This window comes from Odocoileus virginianus, chromosome 31 (assembly GCF_023699985.2).
Source record: "Odocoileus virginianus isolate 20LAN1187 ecotype Illinois chromosome 31, Ovbor_1.2, whole genome shotgun sequence".
Lineage (NCBI taxonomy): Eukaryota > Metazoa > Chordata > Mammalia > Artiodactyla > Cervidae > Odocoileus > Odocoileus virginianus.
Window position 1 is genome coordinate 11,383,237 of NC_069704.1, and position 20,988 is coordinate 11,404,224.

Genomic DNA, 20,988 nt, shown 5'->3' on the forward strand with positions numbered 1-20,988 from the left:
GGTGAAAGTTGCGCTTTTAAGCAAAAGTTAGAATTTTGGGAAATTTGTACTTATTGTGTTGAGCATGACAGCTTGTCAGTATTTACAGAGTTTTCTGATAAGACTGGTCATGATGTTAGCATGTGATTTGTGTGTGTGTGTGGATGTTTAATAATGAAATATTTGCGTAACTCAGTGAGCTAATATTTTCCAAATGACCAGGGTTGTTACAGAAGCATACAAGGGTAAGGGAGCCACTCAATATTAATAGAGTGGTGGGATTTAGTATACCGCAACAGAGTATGCGGAGGTTCCATTGATACATTTTCAAACCCACGTGGCAACCTTTAAGAAGCTATTATATATCAAGTTTGTGGGTGGTATCTGTATTTAGAATATCTGTAATTACCTGAAAAACCTAATAAAATCATCACCATTTTTCCAGTCACATATCTGTGTGAAGCTGGTTTTATTTTTTTTTAATATACTTAAACGAAAATAACATATCACAACAGATTAAATGCTGAAAAAGATACAGGAATCCAGCTTTCTTCTGTGAAAGTGGATAGAGAAGAGATTTACAGAAAAACAGTACAACTCTCTCAGTGCAGCTTTTTGTTTTGAAAAGTGTAGTTTTTAATTTTTCTTAAAAGTATGTTTATTTATGAAAATATATCATGGGTTTAATACTATTTTTAAGTAAATAAGTACTTAAAATTTTTTCAGTTTTAATTTCTAATATCGTAAACATGCATAGATATTCCAGTATAAAAGAAAGATATTTGGAAGCTTCAGTAGTTTTTAAGAGTATAAAGGGATCTTGAAACAGAAGTTTTAGAGACCATTAATTTAGATGATCTCTCATGATTTTTTTCAATTGATAATAATTTTGAAGTGCTGAATTATAATGTTTTCAACAGGGAGCGGTTCTGAAGCCAGAGCTAAAAAGGGACCCAGTCAGCACAAGGGTGAAGTTAAAGATTGTCCCCCACCTTCTTCGTTCTAGACAAGCTGCCGAAACGTTCCCAGCTAACATTCAGGTAACTGATTTTTTTCGAGGGAAATGCGACCTGTTTACAACTTTTATGTCTATGTAACTAGAGAACGAACTGCATTAATGAATATTCAGGAGGTAGGTTGATGTGTGTAATAAGATTAATGAGGTTCTTTTTTCTCTCTCAAGTTTAGCTATAGAAAATACTTAAAAATCTTTATTATAGAGGCTTCCCTGGTGGTCCAGTGGTTAAGACTTTGTTTTCCAGTACAGGGGGTGCAGGTTCCATCCCTGGTCGGGGAGCCACATGCCTTGGAGCCGAAAAACCAAAACATAAACAGAAGCAGTATTGTAACAAAAGCAGTAAAGACTTTTAAAAAATGGTCCACATATAAAAATATTAAAATTTTTTGATTATAGAATATGTACTCTATATGGTTACCATGCACTCTGAATGTATGGTGAGAATCCCTTTCAAACTAGTTCTTTTCTGAGTGGTGTTTTTCCAGAAATGGTAGCAGCAGAAACTTGTTCACTGAAGTGGAGAAATGGGTCATCCTTGATTGGAGCCCCACAGGTAGGCACTGGCCACAGCCTCTGAGCTCTGCGGCCTCAGTATCTTCATCTCCCTAGGGCAGGTGCTGGCATCAGTGGAGATCGTCACTTCTTGTTTTGCTTGTCACTGTTGTCTTCCTTGTTGCCCCCTCTTGCCCACAGGCAGTCTGTTTTCTGTGTTGCCACCAGAGTTATGTTTGCACTTGGAAATCTTTGTACTCTGTTAGTATGGGATATGAGCCCCTCTGCAAAAGTCCTTGCCTTTCATCCAAGTGATGACCAGTCCAGCTCTAGAGACAATTTATTTGAGCATGATTTTGTCATTAGTTACTTGCTTTTGATCTTAAATAGGGCTTCCCTGGTGGCTCAGTGGTAAAGAACCCACCTACCAATGTAGGAGAGGCGGGTTCGATTCCTGGGTTGGGAAGATCCCTTGGAGAAGGAAACGGCAACCCATTTCAGTGTTCTTGCCTGGGAAATCCCATGGATAGAGGAGCCTGGCTGGCTACATCCTTCGGGTTACAAAGAGTCAAACATGACTTAGTGTCTATAAACAATAACAAGTACAACTTTTCATCTTAAATAAACCAAATAAACCTTAGGGTTTTTTCCCTGTTCTTCTTTAAACTTTTTGAAAAAATCTGTAGAATGGGTGTAATGATAGCAGATACCTCATAGCAGTGTTGTAAAGACGTGAGTGGGATAGCTGATAGAAGATTTAGAGCATGCTGCTAGCAGTCATGCAGTGAGAAAATCCTCAGTAAATGGTGGAAAGGCAGCAGTTATTTCCCACCTGGTCTCATATCTCAGCACCCCTTGCCCTGCACCTTATGTATCAGCAAAGATCATTGCTCCTAAGTGTGCTGTTTTCGTGGCTCTGTTTCATGGCTCCTGGTGTAGGGCCCCTCCCCCTGTAGCCTGGTAAACATCAACTCTGGTTTCAGGATTTTCTCTTGTGTGCCCCCTCCTATCTAGAATGTTCTTATTTCCTGCCTGTCTTCCCTGTCAGTCCCAAAGTAAGCACACACTAGTCTTGCTCACTGTATGTGTATGGTGGACATTGACTTCTGTCTTCACGTCTCTCCCTCTTAAGACTTATTTAAGTGGCTGCTTCCTCTTCCTAACTTCTGTCTTCATATCTTTCCTTCTTAAGTCTTGTTTGTTCTACTTCCTCCTTCTAGGTGGTAAAACTTTTATTCCCAGTATCTGCTCTCCAATATTTAGTAGGAGTAGTGTTAGTCACTCAGTTGTGTCTAACTCTTTGTGACCCCATGGACTGTAGCCCACCAGGCTCCTCTGTCCATGGAATTCTCTAAGGCAAGAATACTGGACTGGGTTGATATTTCCTTCTCCAAGGGATCTTCCTGACCCAGGGATTGAACCTGGGTCTTTTGCATTGCAGGCAGATTCTTTACCATTTGAGCTATAGGGAAGTCCTTGACTGATTGCAAATACTGTGTTTTGTGTTTCCATAAACATAAAATAATCACAGAGCTTCTTCCGTTTTGCTTACTAGGCACTGTTTTTCCTGATAGTGGCTTAATAATTTTGGTTCAGAAATGGTGGTGGTAGTAATGCTACATTATCTAATAGGCAACTAGAATTATGTGGTGGAATATTCATAGACCTCTTGTAGGTGTACACTTTGTCAGTCAGTTCAGTTCAGTCGCTCAGTCGTGTCTGACTCTTTGTGAGCCCAGGGACTGCAGCACGCCAGGCTTCCCTCTCCATCACCAGCTCCCGGAGCTTGCTCAAACGCGAGTCAGTGATGCCATCCAACCATCTCATCCTCTGTTGTCCCCTTCTCCTCCTGCCTTCAATCTTTCCCAGCATCAAGGGTCTCTTCAAAAGAGTCAGTTCTTCACATCTGGTGGCCAAAGTATTGGAGTTTCAGCTTCAGCATCAGTCCTTCCAATGAATATTCAGGACTGATTTCCTTTAGGATGGACTGGTTGGATCTCCTTGCAGTCCAAGGGTCTTCTCCAACATCACAGTTCAAAAGCACCAGTTCTTTGGTGCTCAGCTTTCTTTCTCGTCCAACTTTCACATCCATACATGACTACTGGAAAAACCATAGCTTTGAATAAACGGACCTTTGTTGGCAAAGTAATGTCTCTGCTTTTTAATATGCTGTCTTGGTTGGTCATAACTTTTCTTCCAAGGAGCAAGTGTCTTTATGGCTGCAGTCACCATCTCCAGTGATTTTTGGAGACCCCAAAAATAAAGTCTCTCACTGTTTCCATTGTTTCCCCATGACCGGATGCCATAATTTTAGTTTTCTAATATTTTAGAAATAAAAATATTTCTAATATTTTTAGTTTTCTCAATATTGAGTTTTAGGCCAAATTTTTCACTCTCCTCTTTCACTTTCATTAAGAGGCTCTTTAGTTCTTTGCTTTCTACTGTAAGAGTGGTGTCATCTGCATATCTGAGGTTATTGATACTTCTTCCAAAAATCTTGAACCAGCTTGTGCTTCATCCAGCCCAGCATTTCACATGATGTACTCTGCATAGAAGGTAAATTAGCAGGATGACAATATACAGCCTTGATGTACTCCTTTCCCAGTTTAGAACCAGCCTATTATTCCATGTTTAGTTCTAACTATTGCTTCTTGATCTGCCTACAGATTTCTCAGGAGGCAGGTCTAGTGTTCTGGTATTCCCATCTCTTGAAGAATTTTCCAGTTTGTTGTGATCCAGTTAGGGTTAGTCAAAGGCTTTGGTATAGTCCATAAAGCAGAAGTAGATGTTTTTTTGGAATTCTCTTGCTTTTTCGATGATCCAACGGATGTTAGCAATTTGATCTCTGGTTCCTCTGACTTTTCTAAATCCAGCTTAAACATCTGGAATTTCACGGTTCATGTATTGTTGGAAGCCTGGCTTGGAAAACTTTGAGCATTACTTTGCTAGCGTGTGAGATGAGTACAATTGTGCAGTAGTTTGAACATTCTTTGGCATTGCCTTTCTTTGGGATTGGAATGAAACTGACCTTTTCTAGTCCTGTGATTATCTGGGTCATGAAGATCTTTTTGTATAGTTCTTCTGTGTATTCTTGCCACCTCTTCTTAATATCTTCTGCTTCTGTTAGGTCCATACCATTTTTGTCCTTTATTGTGCCCATTTTTGCATGGAATGGTCCCTTTGTATCTCTGATTTTCTTGAAGAGATCTCGAGTCTTTCCCATTCTATTGTTTTCCTCTATTTCTTTCCATTGATCATTGAGGAAGGCTTTCTTATCTCTCCTTGCTATTCTTTGGAACTCTGCATTCAAATGGGTATATCTTTCTTTTTCTCCTTTGCCTTTTGCGTCTTGTCTTTTCACAGCTATTTGTAAGGCCTCCTCAGACAACCATTTAGCCTTTTTGCATTTCTTTCTTGGGGATGATCTTGATCACTGCATCCTGTACAGTGTCACAAACCTCTGTCCATAGTTCTTCAGGCACTCTGTCTATCAGATCTAATCCCTTGAATCTATTTCTCACTTCCACTGTGTAATCCTAAGGGATTTGATTTAGAACATACCTGAATGGTCTACTGGTTTTCCCTACTCTTCAATTTAAGTCTGAATCTGGCAATAAGGAGTTCATGATCTGAGCCACAGTCAGCTCCCAGTCTTGTTTTTGCTGACTGTGTAGAGCGTCTCCATTTTCGGCTTCAGAGAATATAATCAGTCTGATTTCGGTGCTGACCGTCTGGTGGTGTCCATAGAGTCTTCTCCTGTGTTGTTGGAAGAGGGGATTTGCTGTGACCGGTGCGTTTTCTCGGCAGAACTCTGTTAGCCTTTGACCTGCTTTGTTTTGTACTCCAGGGCCAAATTTACTTGTTGCTTCAGGCATCTCTTGACTTCCTACTTTTGCATTCCAGTCACCTATAATGAAAAGGACATCTTTTTTGGGTGTTGGTTCTAGAAGGTCTAGTAGGTCTTCCTAGAACCATTCAACTTCAGCTTCTTCACCATTACTGGTTGGGGCATAGGCTTGGATTATTGTGATATTGAATGGTTTGCCTTGGAAATGAACAGAGATCATTCTGTTGTTTTTGAGATTGCATCCAAGTACTGCATTTCGGACTCTCTAGTTGCCTATGAGGGCTACTCTATTTCTTCTAAGGGATTCCTGTCCATAGTGGTAGATATAATGGTCATCTGAGTTAAATTCACCCATTTTAGTCCATTTTAGCTCAGTGATCGCTAAAATGTCGATGCTCTCTCTTCCCATGTCCTGTTTGACCACTTCCGATTTGCCTTGATTTATGGATCTAACATTTCAGGTTCCTGTGCAGTATTGTTCTTTGTAGCATTGAGCTTTACTTCCCTCACCAGTCACATCCACACTGGGTGTTGTTTTTGCTTTGGCTCCATCCCTTTATTCTTTCTGGAGTTATTTCTCCACTGATCTCCAGTAGCATAGTGGGCACCTACCAACCTGGGGAGTTCATCTTCCAATATTCTGTCTTTTTGCCTTTTCATACTGTTTAGGGTTCTCAAGGCAAGAATACTGAAGTGGTTTGTCATTCCCTTCTCCAATGAACCACATTTTGTCAGAACTCTCCACCATGACCCATCTGTCTTGGGTGGCCCTACATGGCATGGCTCATAATTTCATTGAGTTAGACAAGGCTGTGGTCCATGCGATCAGTTTGTGATCTTTTGTACTACACTTTGTTCTTCAAAATTAATGCAGTTCTCTTTCACACAAGTATTCTAGCTGATGGCTGTCGGAAGCCAAGTAGCTTCAATAAACAGTCTGGGTAACAACCACACTGGTTGATGGTTCAAGCCTGCACTGTTTGTGGGGCTACCAACACTCGGAAGCAGCACAGTTCATGCTGCAGTGGGCCAGCACTGTCAGGCCACGGACATCAGCAAATTAAATCACTTGGGGGGTGTTAGGTTTCTTAATTGCATGTGAACTTATTTTGGAAACGTTCTCTGCGTGAGAGGGGTGGCCCACTGCAGCATGAACTCTGTGCTGCTTCCGAGTGTTAGCCCCGCAAATAACGCAGGCTTGAACCATCAGCCATTGTGTTTGTTACCCAGACTGTTAACTGAAGCTACTTGTTGGCTTCCTACAGCCATCAGCTAAAATACTTCGTGAAAGAGAACTGCATTAATTTTGAAGAACAAAGTGTAGTACAAAAGACCTGCTGTTGAATCCTCAGTTGTATTTGAAAATAATAAATTGCTGTTCTTCTTAATTGGTATTCTTGATGTTCTGTTTTCGTAGGTGGTGTATGACGGACTCTTTGGTACAAATACAAATTCAAAATTAAGAACATTATCCCTGCAATTTGTGCATCACATTTGTGTAACGTAAGTTTTTTGAACTGTTTGTAAAGTTTTCAAGTCGTTTGGAGTGATGAAGGGATGCAAGAGTATCTTACCTAGAAGACAGTGTGTTTGCTCACCTTAAAATATGTCACATTTTGATAGATTATTTAAACTTATGTCAGTTATGTCTCTGTTTTAAGTAATAATCTGAAACAATACGTAATTATGAGATTCTTACATCTTGCTTTGTGTATGTGTTGTTTTTTAACAAGCTGTCCAGAAATCAAGATTAAGCCATTAGGTCCAATGCTTTTGAATGGTCTCACCAAGCTAATCAATGAATATAAAGAAGTAAGTGACTTGGTTTTTTAAAAAATTTTTGTTAATATTTTAATTTTTAAATTCTGTTATAAACTTTCCTGGTCTGTATGTTGATAGAGTTAAAGTTTGCTATTGTTCCATCATTTCTTAGCATTTTTTAATTAAGGTGGTGCAAATTTCAGAAATTACCACCATCTTTTGCCCCTTTTTTGGGAAATAAGCATTAAAAATTGTTATGGATCTTGAGGTGGTCTTATCATTTCTTTATGTGACATTTTAAAAAACTGGTACATTTTATTTTAGAAACTGCAAAAATGGAATGAAAATAATTAGATTTTATTTTATGATTTATTTCCATGTAGGTCTATTTGGATTTGCTTATATTGAGAAACAGTGTTAATTCTCAGAGACTGAGATTTTATATGATTCAAAACTGTCAAAACATGCATTCAGTAAATTTTTGATTCGTTAAGCTCAGTGGGATGAGGATTCCTTGGATTGTAGTTTTTCAAATCCTGTTTTTTCTTGCTGTATCACTCTTAACCATTTCTAGTATTTCAAGGGAATTTCCTAAAAAAAAAGGTAAAGTTTTAAGAATGCTAGTTACTATTCTTTTCCTAAGTCTTAGCTAAATATGAATGCATGTTTGCAGTAGGATAGTGACCCGTATTTTGCCATTTGGAGTTAGAATTGAGGTTGAACCCTAGCTTGGTTCCTTCGTGAGTAACTTAAATTCTTCCGACCTCTGTTCTTTATTAGAAGAATGAGGCTAATAGTATCATTTCATTGGATTATGGTGAAGATTAAATGATTATAGATGATTGTGAAGATTAAATGAGATGGTTTAGCACAGTGAAGGCATGTTAGTAGATATTATTATTATTATTGAAAACTGTTCACTTGCTGTGCAGCTGTGCTTTGGGGCAGTCCTCAGCCTGACTCTCCTGTCTTCTTCTATTGTGTGACCAGAGCTCGCATGGTGCTTAAGGCCTTGGGAACCTTTCAGATTATTTTTATGGCATAGATAAGTGCTTTGGATGGCTGGTAGAAATAAAGATGCTTTGGGGTTTTGGGGGGGGGGAACTATATATTTGAGACTAGATTAGAGTGGCCAGATAATCTACAGGGCTGTAATTATCTTAACCTCCAGATGACACCTGCATGTCTTCCCAACAGATGAGCCCATAAGAGTGGCCATGTAGATGTGTGAATCCTTTGTGAAGTGTATAAACTTCAGCTCACAGAAGTGCTGCTGTGTGCTGAGTAATGTCAGACTCCTGATTTTCATAAAGCAATGTAAAATTCAATCAGTATCTCCAGTGTAACCCTCACTAACTCACCCAAATACTGTGATCCCTTTAACTTTTTAAGGTGAAAGATATGAGAAGAAGCAGTTTACTATAGTGCAGATTTTTAGACAATTGCTCTCCTGCATCCTGAAATTTGGGGTGAGAGAGGGTGGATCCTAGTCTGTTGGGCAGTGATGAATTTTCTAATAAGTTAAGCTGTCTTCTTAGTATGTTGGTGGTGAATTTTGGTATTTGCAGGTTACATAGTATTGAAAGGATCCTGAAGTTAGCATTAGTGGAGAGAAACTTTTCTATTGTATGACCTCTGCATTTTCCTTTTGGAGTGAGTGGGGCATGGAAGGTTTTGTTTTGTTTTTTCTTTTAGTAGTCTGATGCATCCTGGGTTTGGACATTTTTATTTGTTTTGTTCAGATTCTGGTATCATGTAGTTAGGCACAGTGAGACCTAGGTTTAACAAGGAGTAAATTAATGCATTTCATTGCAGCAAAAAGGTTTTGCCGTTTACTGTGTTTTTGTTCTGTCTGCTTTTTTGTTCTTTTTTTTTTTTTCCTTAATTTCAAGGACCCTAAGCTACTGTCTATGGCATATTCAGCTGTTGGAAAACTCTCCAGGTGAGTAAACTCCTTTTCAGTGAGAGATACCTTGTTGGTAAACTAAGAAAAATTGTGGCATTTAATAATGGATGGATAATAAATTTGTTATGATTCTGAAAGGAAATTATTTAATGGCCATAGGTTGTTTAGAAATGTCTTCCTTGTAGAAGGATAATGATGTGAGATGTCTTAATTTACACTTGAAGATATGTTACCGTATTAAATGGCAGTCTTGAAATGAGATTTTAAGCTGGATTGTGTCCTAACGTGTTAGGTTTCTTGTACCCTGCATAGAGACATTTGATTGATTTTAAGTGTTCTTGTTACGACTTTCTACTAGTGTTTATAATATCAATAATCAAGAGTTTTTCTAGTGATTCTGTTTTCTGATAGTGCTACGATTCTTGAGTTTCCAAAGGTGGATTTTTTTATTTCCTCTCCTCTGTTTAGTATGGTTTCCTGCAGCCACTTCTTCATGGGTTCCTCTTTCTTCACATATTTCAGAGCAGGGGGTGAGAGGAGCAGCATCTTCAGTGGCCCTAACCGCTGCCTGCACCCCTGCACAGGTTCTGTGTTGGCCTGTGGAGATGAGGTCGGGCTCTTCTGTACTGTGTAGGGAAGGAGTTTGGGGGCTCAGAAGACAGTCATTTCAGATCAGCTGATAGAGCACAGCATTGTCAACAGACCTTGTCCCTTGTGTGCTGGCATGCAGTTGACAGAGCTTCTTGTCACCATAGTCTTTAGTTTAAATAGCATTTAGTCTCATCTCTTTTCTTTATTTCAAAATCAGAAATGTTAACTGAATGCATGGAAAATTCTAGTGAGACTATCTGGATAACACATATATTAATCTAGAGTTACTTGGATTAGATGGTAGAATTAAAAACTGACTTTAAAAAATATTTGGTTCTTTGGGGAGGTGACCCAGTGATGCTCACATGGTACCCAGAGGTGAAAGTGCAAGTTTAGGGAAGGGTGTGTTTAGTTTCATTTTTTCCTGCCTTATGGAAAGTTTTGATAGTAATGAGGGTCTCACGTTCTCTTGCAGTCGAATGCCACATTTATTCACTAAGGATATAGCGCTCGTGCAGCAGCTTTTTGAAGCCCTGTGTAAGGTAGGGAAACACCTGGCAAGTGTGTGTTTTCTGTTTGGGTGCTCAGCCGGAAACTCAGCGGTGAAGGAAACACTATTTTTATCGTCGTTCACAGGAAGAGCCCGAGACGCGACTCGCTATCCAAGAAGCATTATCCATGATGGTTGGAGCTTACAGTGCTTTGGAAGGCGCACAGCGGACTCTCATGGAGGCACTTGTGGCCTCGTATTTAATAAAGGTGGGTCCAACTGTGTGAACCACAGTGGCGGATAGTGTACACATTTTATATTTTTGTGATCAAAATTTGAATTGCTTTTCTTCTTAATAATGAAGAGGAGTATTTGCTTTCCCTTGGACTGTGATTTATGATTTGGGTTTTTTTTTTTTTTTGGCCCCTGTAAAGTGTTTTATTGTCAGTCTTGCCTTTCAAACCAAGATTTCTAGGCACAAACTAGGCATAGAAAATAGCTGTTTGAATGGAAAATTCTAATGTGATGTGTTTTTAATTCTTCATTATGGAAATATGATTTTAGAGAAGGAGTAGTGATATGCAGAGGCCTTATTGTATTAAAGCCTTCCTTGTTGGAGAACTGTTCTTAATGTCACATTCTCCTGGTTGGAAGTGTTTTGCTTAACTGGTAGCTGAGCCCTACAGTCCCTTGGAGTGGAGTTCTGTAGGTAACACTGGGGAGAAGAGCAGAAGGAAAGACACATTTTATGTATCAAAATGAGCCTGTAGGAAATAAGCCAGTACTGTCATACATACTCTTCTTTCTTTTAGCCCTCTTCATCTGCCTACTGTGGAAGTTTGTAAGAGAATTTTTAATATTTATGGTTATACACACATAGTGTTAGTTGCTTAGTTGTATCCAACTCTTTGTGACCCCACGGACTGTAGCCCATCAAGCTCCTCAGACCATGGGATTCTCCAAGCAAGAATAATGGAGTGGGTTGCCGTGTCCTTCTTCCGAGGATCTTCCCGACCCAGGGGTCAAACCCAGATCTCCCACATCGCAGGCAGACTTTTTGCCTTCTGAGCCACCAGGGAAGCCCAATATACATATATGCATGTGTATATATGATATATGATATACAGTATAAAATAATATGTATTGCTTCAGTGAGTTTTTTTACCTGTATTTCTAGGAATAGAAAGAGGGGGAGATTAAAGAGGGAACAATGGCAAATATTGGTGAGATTAATATGATTTGTGTCTCATTGAATTTGGCTTCCATATTTATATTGAGGGAATTATTAAAGCTTTAGAAACGTGTCTGGCTTCTGTTGAAATAGAAGAGGATAATTATGAACATTCAGAAATCTTATTATACATAGAGTCCCATTGTCAGATGCTCTTGCCATCCAGTGTACCTGGTTCATGGTCATATAACATGAGCAAAGTAGCATAGGCTTATTTAGAAGCTCATTAGAATCAAATACTTAAAACTCTTCATCGGTAACCTCATAAGAAAATGGAATGCTTGTATAGTGCACATGGGTACTAGTTATACTCATGTAACAATATTACCAAGTCATAGGTGATTTGGTTTGTTTTCTCAGACTACATGTATAGCAGCCAGACTGAGGACTAAATCATACAGACTAGTCCTTAGTATATTGCCCTATAAAGGGAATGCTGAAGAGGAAGAACACCTGAATGAATGAGGTAGCACATGTTTCTAAGCACCTCTCATCTCACATATGTTGTGACTGGAGGATTGACCCAAGGGGAAGGTACATGAGAATAAAGCTTCAGCATCGTTAGACTCTACAGCTGCTTTTTCTTGTCGAACTTTGTATTAATAGATGCAGTCTCAGTCTGTTTAAGTTAATTGGGTATATGGAAAAGCTGCTCAGTTGTGTCTGTTTGCAACCCCATGGACTGTACAGTTCATGAAATTCTTTAGGCCAGAATACTGAAGTGGGTAGCCTTGCCCTTCTGCAGGGGATCTTCCCAACCCAGGGATGGAACCCAGGTCTCCCGCACTGCAGGTGGATTCTCTACCAGCTGAGCCACCAGGGAAGCCCACGAACACTGGAGTGGGCAGCCTGTCTCTTCTCCAGCGGGTCTTCCCGACCCAGGAATGGAACCGGGTTCTCCTGCATTGCAGGCGAATTCTTTACCAATGGAGCTATCAGGGAAGCCCCAGTTGGATATATGTATGCAGCTGAGATTTTGCTTTGGAGTCATTTTTAATTTTAGAGCTAACCTGAAAGTGTTGATGGTATTTTACTTTAAATTTGTAGTGACTCCAAGTAGGCTCTGTTTGTGTTCTCTGCGAACTGTATGAATTTCACTCATGTGACTGAGAGCTTGAGAGTTGAGGAAGCAGCGGTGGGGGCCGGAAGCTGCCCCGTGACCTTGGTCGCATGGTCAGGCTGCCTATGGGCATCTACAGAGAGATTCTCTTGACAGCGGTCTTGGTGGGGTTTCCTGCTTTACTTGGAGGATTCCCTTAGGTCATAAAAGCACTTTTTAAATAATGCGTTTGTCCAGAGACTTTTAAACAACATGGTTAAGGATCTCGACTAAAAAGATTTTTATTTATTTAGATATATTTATTGAAATATCAACTTAAATTTTGATTGCTTGCAGTTAAAACGACTTACCTTGACTTGTAATGACTTGTTACTTGAATTTTTTTTTTTTTAATCTGTGTGTTATGTGTCTGTGTGTGTGTGTGTTTATGTGTCAAATAGCCTGAAGTTCAAGTTCGACAAGTGGCTGTGAAATTCGCCAGCACCGTGTTTCCCTCAGACCATATTCCTTCCAGATATTTGCTGCTGTTAGCTGCAGGAGACCCGTAAGTTTCAAAGGTGTTGATATGAACTTGGGTTTATTTCAAATTCAGTTGAAAATTGGATATAATTTATGTTGTTTGTAGTATTAGTCTGTGGAATTTAGAAGCAATGTATTAGAGTTAAAAATATGGCCCCCTTGACAGCATACAGACCTGTAGTCATACCATCTTGTTATTTCCTGCGAGTAACATTTGAAGATGCAAGCCTGTGACTCTCCATGACTAATGAAATTTCGAAAAAGAAGTGATTGCTTCTCATGTATTTTATGACTCTTTGCATGCAGCCAAGAATATGCTTAAGACAGATGCCAGATAATATTGCTGTTCTTAGTCTTCATATGATCATTCTCTGGTTAGTGAAATTTATTTATCTTTCCTATCTTTCTGTAAGGCGGGAAGAAGTTCATGGAGAGGCACAACGAGTTTTAAGGTGTCTTCCTGGTAGGAACAGGAAAGACAGTGCTTCTAAGCAGATGCCATCTTTCCCAGAAATGGTATACTATATCCAAGAAAAGGTATGGTATTTACTTTCATATTATTAGTTTGAGTCGCATAGTGAATGATGAAAATAAACATACCTTTTTTTGGTGACACTGTGTAAAATGCTAATCACTAAATGCTGAATAGTAGTAAAGTTTCTAACAATGTTAATATTTACAATAAGAGGGAGGTACAAAATGAGAAAAATATAAATCTCAAATGTAATTAATCTGCCCAAATCTAAATTACTTACAGTTTTTTTTATGCTCTTCAACATTTTGGCTGTTATTAAAATTTTTCCCTTTGGCAAGACATGCTTAAAAATATTAACTCATTATTTTTGTGTTTATTTTTTTAGTCATGCCATGCAGCCTGTGGGATGTGGGATCTTGGTTCCCCTACCAGGGATTGAACCTGGGCCCTCAACAGTGGGAGCATGGAATCCTAAGCACTGGATTGCCAGGGAATTCCCCCAAATATATTTTTTTATTTTTAAGGGCATTATTTAGGGCAGGGTAAATTTAAGAACACTTTAGGGAGCAGTGCAGATTTTTCCCCCTGTGTTCATGAGAGAACATCATACCTGCTTTTTGCAAGTCTCCTATTTTACTGGTAGATCAGACAGAGGATTGGCAGTCACAGTCCAGACCTGTCCTACTTTTTACATGAATGTCTCTGTAAGTGTGCTGGGGAACAGCTTACTGCTTTCATCTCTACTGATGGTCTTAGCTCTTTGCGTGGACAGACATCTTACAGGTGTCGGAGGGCAGTTTGTGGCAACCATGGTTCTCTTCTCTGTAGCACTGTCATAATTGGGGGCAGAGGGTGCTTTCATGCTAGTATTTTTCTTCTACCTCCATTATTAATGAAAATAACTGGCATTCAGTGCCCTGGTGCGACTGTGTCAGTAGATGCCCGGAGTAGGTTTATTCTTTTGTTACTTCCTCCTGTGTCTTCTTTGGAACTTTCTCCTTTTTTCCTTTCGTTTTACTAAAGTGTAGTTAATTTGTAGGTTTCTTCTTTTTTAAGAAGCCGGTCAAAAGGCAACACGCCTGTCAGTTAGGGTTTGAGGTCTGTGCACGATCAAGCATGAATAACGTAAAAATGTTTGACTAGAAAAAAACAGTAGCAGTCAATAACGTAGCTAGAAATAGTTATTTTTGAGTCAAGAAAAGGTACATCTGTTTGTTTTTCAGTAATTGATTTTGGGGGGTTTCTTTTTATTAGGCTTCCCATCGAATGAAAACGCCAGCCAAGTACATGACTGGAACCACTGTCCTTCCGTTTAACCCAGCAGCCTTTGGAGAGGTAGGACTGGCGTGTGTTTCTATTTCGCTTTTGCAGAACGTTCTTAAAGATAATATCACAGTCAAAGAGATGTCCATGAATTTTTTGTGTTCTAGGTAAAAACCCATACAGTGATGTCATTGTTTTATATCAGATTGTTTATTAGGAAAAACAGTGCTTGATCATTGTTTTAGTTCACAGCGAAGTCAATAAATATATTTATCTCAGTGAGATTCTCTTCATGAGAGACCGAGGTACTTGACATTGATTGCTATTGGGAATTCACAGCAAATTAGATTTGAATTTTAAAGCCAACTATATATTGAGGTTATTTGGATTATCCAGCTTTGAAGGTTGGAGGGTTAGATTAATTTACCTTATTTACTAAGGAAAATTCTATTGTTTCCTGCACTAATTAAATAGCAAGAGATAATCTTGTTCACAGGGAGTGAGAATACTTATGATGCAATTGCTGCCAGTCCTGTTCTAGCTGTCAAGGAAAAGCGCTTCCGGAGAACTCCTGAGTAGCTAATTTGTGTCAGAGATTTTTAGTGACATCGTAGCTACTCTTCTGTAGATGATTTGAGCCCATTTTCTCAAATTCTTGTGCCACTGGAGATTAAATTCAACTGGAGTTCCACAGGAATAGATCATCAGCCCTAGGTTTCTGTCTATTGTCTGTCTCTTTGTCATATACACGCACACATCTCTAGAAAAAAAATGATTTTCGTTATACCTGTTTTAGACTTTAAAAGTTGAGTGTGCATTTTAACTCCATTAAACTCTACTAAAAAGCACTCTTTGGATTATAAAAGCTGGTTATGTAAAATTATAGTTTTTTCAGTTCACATATTGAGTCATGTTTTCCAGCTAAGGTGAGGATTATTGAATAGCTTTGTGAAGGAGGGTGGGGGCATCAAAGCTGGGAACTGTCACTTTGAAGAACATCTCCCACCTTGGTTTTTTTTTGAGAAGCTTACTTACCTGTTGTCCTTCTTCCTTCCACCCATAGATCGTCCTGTACTTGCGCATGTGCCTGGCTCACAGCGCGGGGGTGGTGCCCACCTCGCAGAGTTTAGCTGATATGCAAGACCACGCCCCAGCCATTGGCCGCTACATACGGACTTTAATGTCAGGCAGCCAGGCGACGCCCTCCTCGTCATCTTCCAAGAGTGGGGAACCCAACGCCGTGCAGATCTACATCGGCCTGCTTCAGCAGCTGTTAGCGGGTGTTGGAGGTAGGAGGCCATGATGCCGAGCGCGGGTGCTAAAGCCCTTAAGCACAAATCTTAATTTTAAACTCAGCTGACAGTTTTCATCAAAATCATTTTCTCTCCTCTCACCTATAACCGAACGTGAATCTTTCTTTTCTAAACTTGTCTAATTTCAGCTTTGATATACTATTTCTCTTTGCAGAAAGATATGCTAACAATAGATAATATATTTTTGCTTTGAAAGTGGGTGTGAAGAACAGGGCATCTTTTTATAGACAGTAAGGCTGTAAGTTTGCTGTATTGAGTCACATACTGTGTTCAGGTTAATGTTTGTTTCGTAAAACTGGGAAATGCCTCCTAAAGATGTAACCTTATGCTTTGAAGGAATTTAGTGATCCCTGTATGTGTCTCACTTTTCTTGAAATTGAAATGCTTCTGAATTCCTTCTTATTTAGGTTTGCCAGTCATGTACTGTCTGTTAGAAGCTGTATCAGTGTATCCAGAAAAGTTGGCCACCAAATTCGTAGACAAAGCTGAATGGATAAAGGTATATCCTTTGCCTGTGTCTTTCTTTTTGATTCTCTGTGTTTTAAACTTTAGTGTCGTGATTTCGCCTTCCTATCAGGGTTCCTATGACCTTTTCTGCCTTTAGGTCACTTTGAAAACTCTGATCATCAGACATTTACTAGGAAGCTTGTAGATCATTGTGCGGCAGTGATCTATTTAGGTGAGAGGGGGAGATGAATTGAGAGTCATATAAATAAAGAAGTGTTTTTCTGCTTTAAAAGTAAAAAAGTAATCATTTTGTATAGTTTAAATAAAACATTATGTGAAACATCTTTCTCTGTCTCTCACCTGCCCAGATTCCTTCAATTTCCTGCCTCTCCTCTCTCACCTGACAGACATATAGGTTATCGCTTAATTTGTATACGATGTCCCTTCTAGAGTTTAGTTACACATATACACGCAGTTGAAATCAGCATTTTTAATTTTTCTTCCTTTTTTCACACAGAAGGTGTTGCACAATACTTTTTCACACTGTTTTGTACCGTACTTCTTTCACTTAGCTTTAGAACATGGAGTTATTCCTGCATGACTGTAGAGAGAACATCCTCTTTGTTTTAACAACGTCTTTATTTTCTACTCTGTGGCTGTGGAATTATTCTTGTTGTTCAGTCGCTCAGTCGTGTCCAACTCTGCAACCCCATGGACTGCAGCACGCCAGGCTTCCTTGTCCATCATCTCCTGGAGCTTGCTCAAACTCATGTCCATTGAGTTGGAATTATCCTAGGTCCTTTGATGGTCATTTAGGATACTTCCAGACTACCGCAATGAACAGTCTGTTATTTTGAATACGAGTGGGTGTATTTTTAGTTGGATTCTGCAGAAATGGAATTGAGGACACACGGATGCAATTTTAATAGTGCACATCCTCCATATGAAAAAGTGAAAGCGAAAGTGAAGTCTTGCTCAGTCATGTCTGACTCTTTGCGACGCCATGGACTGTAGCCTACTGTCCATGGGCTACAGGCTCCTCTGTCTATGGGATTTTCCAGGCAAGGGTATTGGAATGGGTTGCCAATTCCTTCTCCAGGAGATCTTCCCAACCGCTTTACCATCTGAGCCATGCGTAGTTCCAGTTCACACTCCACCAACCATGTTGGAGGGTGTTTTGTTCCCATGGTCACACCTAAAGAGTTGCCAGGTTTAGCAAATAGGAATGCGGGATACTCAGTTAAATTTGAATTTCAGATGAGTAGAATGCATAATCTTTCTTAGTGCAGGTCTGGCTTATGTAATTTTGTGTACCTCTTGTGCTACATAATGCAGTTCTTTTTGGAAGGTACAGTTTGAATTATGGTAAAATGTACAGATTCTTTTAAGTGTGAATGCATGAATGTAATTTACCAAGAGGAGTGAGTTTTGCCCTTTTCCAAAAAATCTAGTCTCATGAAATTGCATCTAGTTCAAAAAGATTTTTTACTCTGTGGAGATTTGTTGCTTTTAAAATGGTTTTAGACCTTGGTCTCGTAGATCAGGGGTCATTAACCTGTGGTCTGTGTGCCAAATCCGTCCTGCCTCCTGTTCGTTGAGGCCTCCTGCCAGCTAAGATTAGTGTTTACGTTTCTTAAGGGTTGAAGAAAAAATCGAAAGATGAGTAAAATTTCCTAACGTGTGGAAATTACAGCGTCCATAAAATTGCACTGGAATCCAGCCACCCCCATGTGTTGTTTGTGATTGCTTTTATTAATACGGTGGCAGAGTAGAACTGCGGCATCATTTGGCTCTCTGTAGAAAGCATGTAAACCTCTGTTTTGGATCAGCTGTTTATTAATTCCACCTGTTTTATATTTTGTATCTTTGATGAAAATGCGCATAGATTTTGGTCTACTCAGTGTGTGGTCAGTTGTGTCCGACTCTTTGTGACTTTGTGGACTGTCGCCCGCCAGGCTCCTCTGTCCATGGGGTTCTCCGGGGAAGCCCTCTGGAGTGGGGTGTCATACCCTACTCCAGGAGGTCTTCATGACTCGGCATCAAACCCACAGCCCTTATGTCTCCTGCCTAGGCAGGTTCTTTAGCACTAGCATCTTCCATCCAAAAAAGAAAAAAAAGCATTTAATCCTGGGAAGGAAATCCTGGCACTTCCTGCCCCTTCCTGGCCCATGCACAGGCTCTCCAAAGATGAAGGTGCATTTTGAGGCAAGGCACTCCTCTCAGAACAGGACGTGCCTGGCTCAGGCCTGCAGTGACTCACTGTTATTCAGAAATGGTGACATCAGAAGTCTGCTGGCCCTTATCCTGCAGTGACATTCGGGCACGTGCAGGTCCCTTTCTTTCTCCGAAGAGGAAGAAGTTCCCAAAAAACAGATTGGGGTGGGGGGGTTGTGGTCCTCTGTACTAAGGACCTGGGAAGTGCAGGACCCTGCCAGGAGGGAGAGAGAATGTCCTTGTGGTCCAGAGGGCAGGGATAGTGCAAGGGCGCCCCCACCTGACCAGAGGTGCCACCTGCGACCACCTGTTCATTCCCGTGGGCCGCGTCCATCAGATGGCTCAAAGCTAAAATGCTCATTTGGGTAGCTTGGCTTTGTTTTGAAATAATAGATTGTGTTCTTTTCTCCAAAATACCAATAACTTGAACATTGAATAAATTGTAATGTATTATGTATTCTTTTTAACTTTAAATGTTAGAAGTTGTCAGCAGGGAGATGATCCTATATCATGCACATATTTCTTTCTATACCACTCAGAGTCTGATGAATAGCAGTAAAGAAGAGATGCGTGAACTGGCAGCCTTGTTTTATTCCGTGGTGGTATCTACAGTGTCGGGAAATGAGCTGAAGTCAATGATAGAACAGCTGATAAAGACTACAAAAGACAATCATGTATGTTATCAGTTTTGCCTTTATCTTTTGTGCGTGTGTGTGTGTGAAATAGAAGTTTTACAAAAACATCTAATATATTTTTTCTATGTTCTCATTTGTAAAATGAACGCATAAATTGCTTGCTTTTGTGATGGCAAAGATGAAATGAGATAGATAGCACATGATTCAGTCAGTTCAGTCAGCAAGTTTGAGTGCCCTGTGTCTCACAGGCACTGTTTGAGGTGCCGGGACGACAATGGGGAGTAGATACATGAGACGCTCTAGTAGTGTTTGGTGCTCAGAAATGCTGGTTCCTTTTTTCTTCCCCATCTCCTGCCACTTCTCTTTGTACCTGTCCCATCAGGAAACACTATTGAAGTCATGTGCTTTCAAATATTCTGTTGCCTGCCCATGTTTGGAGGTTTTTGCAATTAGAAATTGGCTCTAGTTCATTGTATTTTGTTGGCAGTAGGGGAAAATCATGCTTGGAAATTATGATGGTATAGTTATACAAGTGTTATAAGTGAGAAGAAAGCATATGTGCTTATCAGAGCATTGAGGGAGTCACCTCACTGAAATTGGAGTGGGTATGGGGCTAGGGAATGCAAATATGTCACTCAACTCAATTCCTCAGAATTCTCTGTATTTGAAACTCAAGGTTTCTCTTTTTCGCTAGCTGATGTATTAATATCCCGTGGAGCCTCGCATGATCACTTTATTCTTTGGCCTTGTGTTTTATGGGGGAGATGACTATGATAAACAGTTATTGCAGCGCATTCACACATGTGTGAGAGGGAGGCAGACATATGCTGTTGTGTTGTTAAATCCAGAGCCCCGAGATACAGCACGGATCCTTGCTTGCACTGGGATTCACAGTAGGAAGATATTTGGCTAAGAAGAAGATGAAAATGGCAGAGCAGCCAAACGTGGAGACACATGCTGATTTCCTGCCCGAACAAGAGGAACTCATTCAGAGTGCCACAGAAACTATTGGTAATTAATGTGTTTATGCTGATATGGATGTCAGCATAAATAGGTTACAAGATTTTGAATGAGGTTAAAATCTACTGTAACATTTTAATTTCTTTTTATAGCATTGCACTCTAAACACACAAGCTTTTTCACAAAATCTTGATGCTAAGTAAATTCTGTTTTTAATAACACTGAAGGTATTCTCGTTTTTCTATATATTTTTTCTATTTGTTTCTGTTTAACAGAGAAGATTCCATTATGGGAAAAAATTTAAATGTTAAGAAAGGACCCCACTCCATGGTGTTTTATTACTAAAGAAATGATAACAAATGATCAACTAGAAAGTAAATTGTAGACTTTGATTTTCATTTGCTATCTTTAAGAAAATCTCAGTTACGTTTCTGGTTGCTTTGGATTCTAAGGGTAGTAAAGTATAATCCTCTTTTGTGTAAATGTGTTCACAGGCTCATTTCTGGACAGTACCTCCCCTCTCCTGGCAATTGCTGCCTGTACAGCCCTGGGGGAAATTGGCAGAAATGGTCCCCTCCCAATCCCCAGTGAGGGATCGGGCTTCACCAAGCTGCATCTTGTGGAAAGCCTGCTAAACAGAATACCCTCCAGTAAAGAAACAAATAAGGCATGTCCCTTCCTTTTACCCTTCTCTTCTAAAACCTGTTTAATTTTGAGTTGTGGGTGATTTGTATATAGTCTTGTGTGTGTGCCCTTTTGACCCAGTTACTCTAATGAAGGCCCGTAA

General features: G+C 39.8%; 1 protein-coding gene across 3 annotated transcripts in view; it reads left to right on the forward strand.

The window, feature by feature from the left end:
* Positions 1-20,988, forward strand: part of ECPAS (Ecm29 proteasome adaptor and scaffold) — a 106,198-nt gene that overhangs the window by 48,776 nt on the left and 36,434 nt on the right. For all 3 annotated transcript variants that reach the window (XM_070459297.1, XM_070459295.1, XM_070459296.1), the window contains 14 exons: positions 900-1,019; positions 6,754-6,839; positions 7,070-7,148; positions 8,990-9,039; positions 10,070-10,136; positions 10,231-10,353; positions 12,816-12,919; positions 13,308-13,431; positions 14,624-14,704; positions 15,696-15,921; positions 16,353-16,444; positions 19,146-19,280; positions 20,090-20,252; positions 20,696-20,868. In XM_070459297.1, coding sequence (XP_070315398.1) covers positions 900-1,019; positions 6,754-6,839; positions 7,070-7,148; positions 8,990-9,039; positions 10,070-10,136; positions 10,231-10,353; positions 12,816-12,919; positions 13,308-13,431; positions 14,624-14,704; positions 15,696-15,921; positions 16,353-16,444; positions 19,146-19,280; positions 20,090-20,252; positions 20,696-20,868 — 1,623 coding nt within the window. The remainder of the gene's footprint in view (positions 1-899; positions 1,020-6,753; positions 6,840-7,069; positions 7,149-8,989; positions 9,040-10,069; positions 10,137-10,230; positions 10,354-12,815; positions 12,920-13,307; positions 13,432-14,623; positions 14,705-15,695; positions 15,922-16,352; positions 16,445-19,145; positions 19,281-20,089; positions 20,253-20,695; positions 20,869-20,988) is intronic.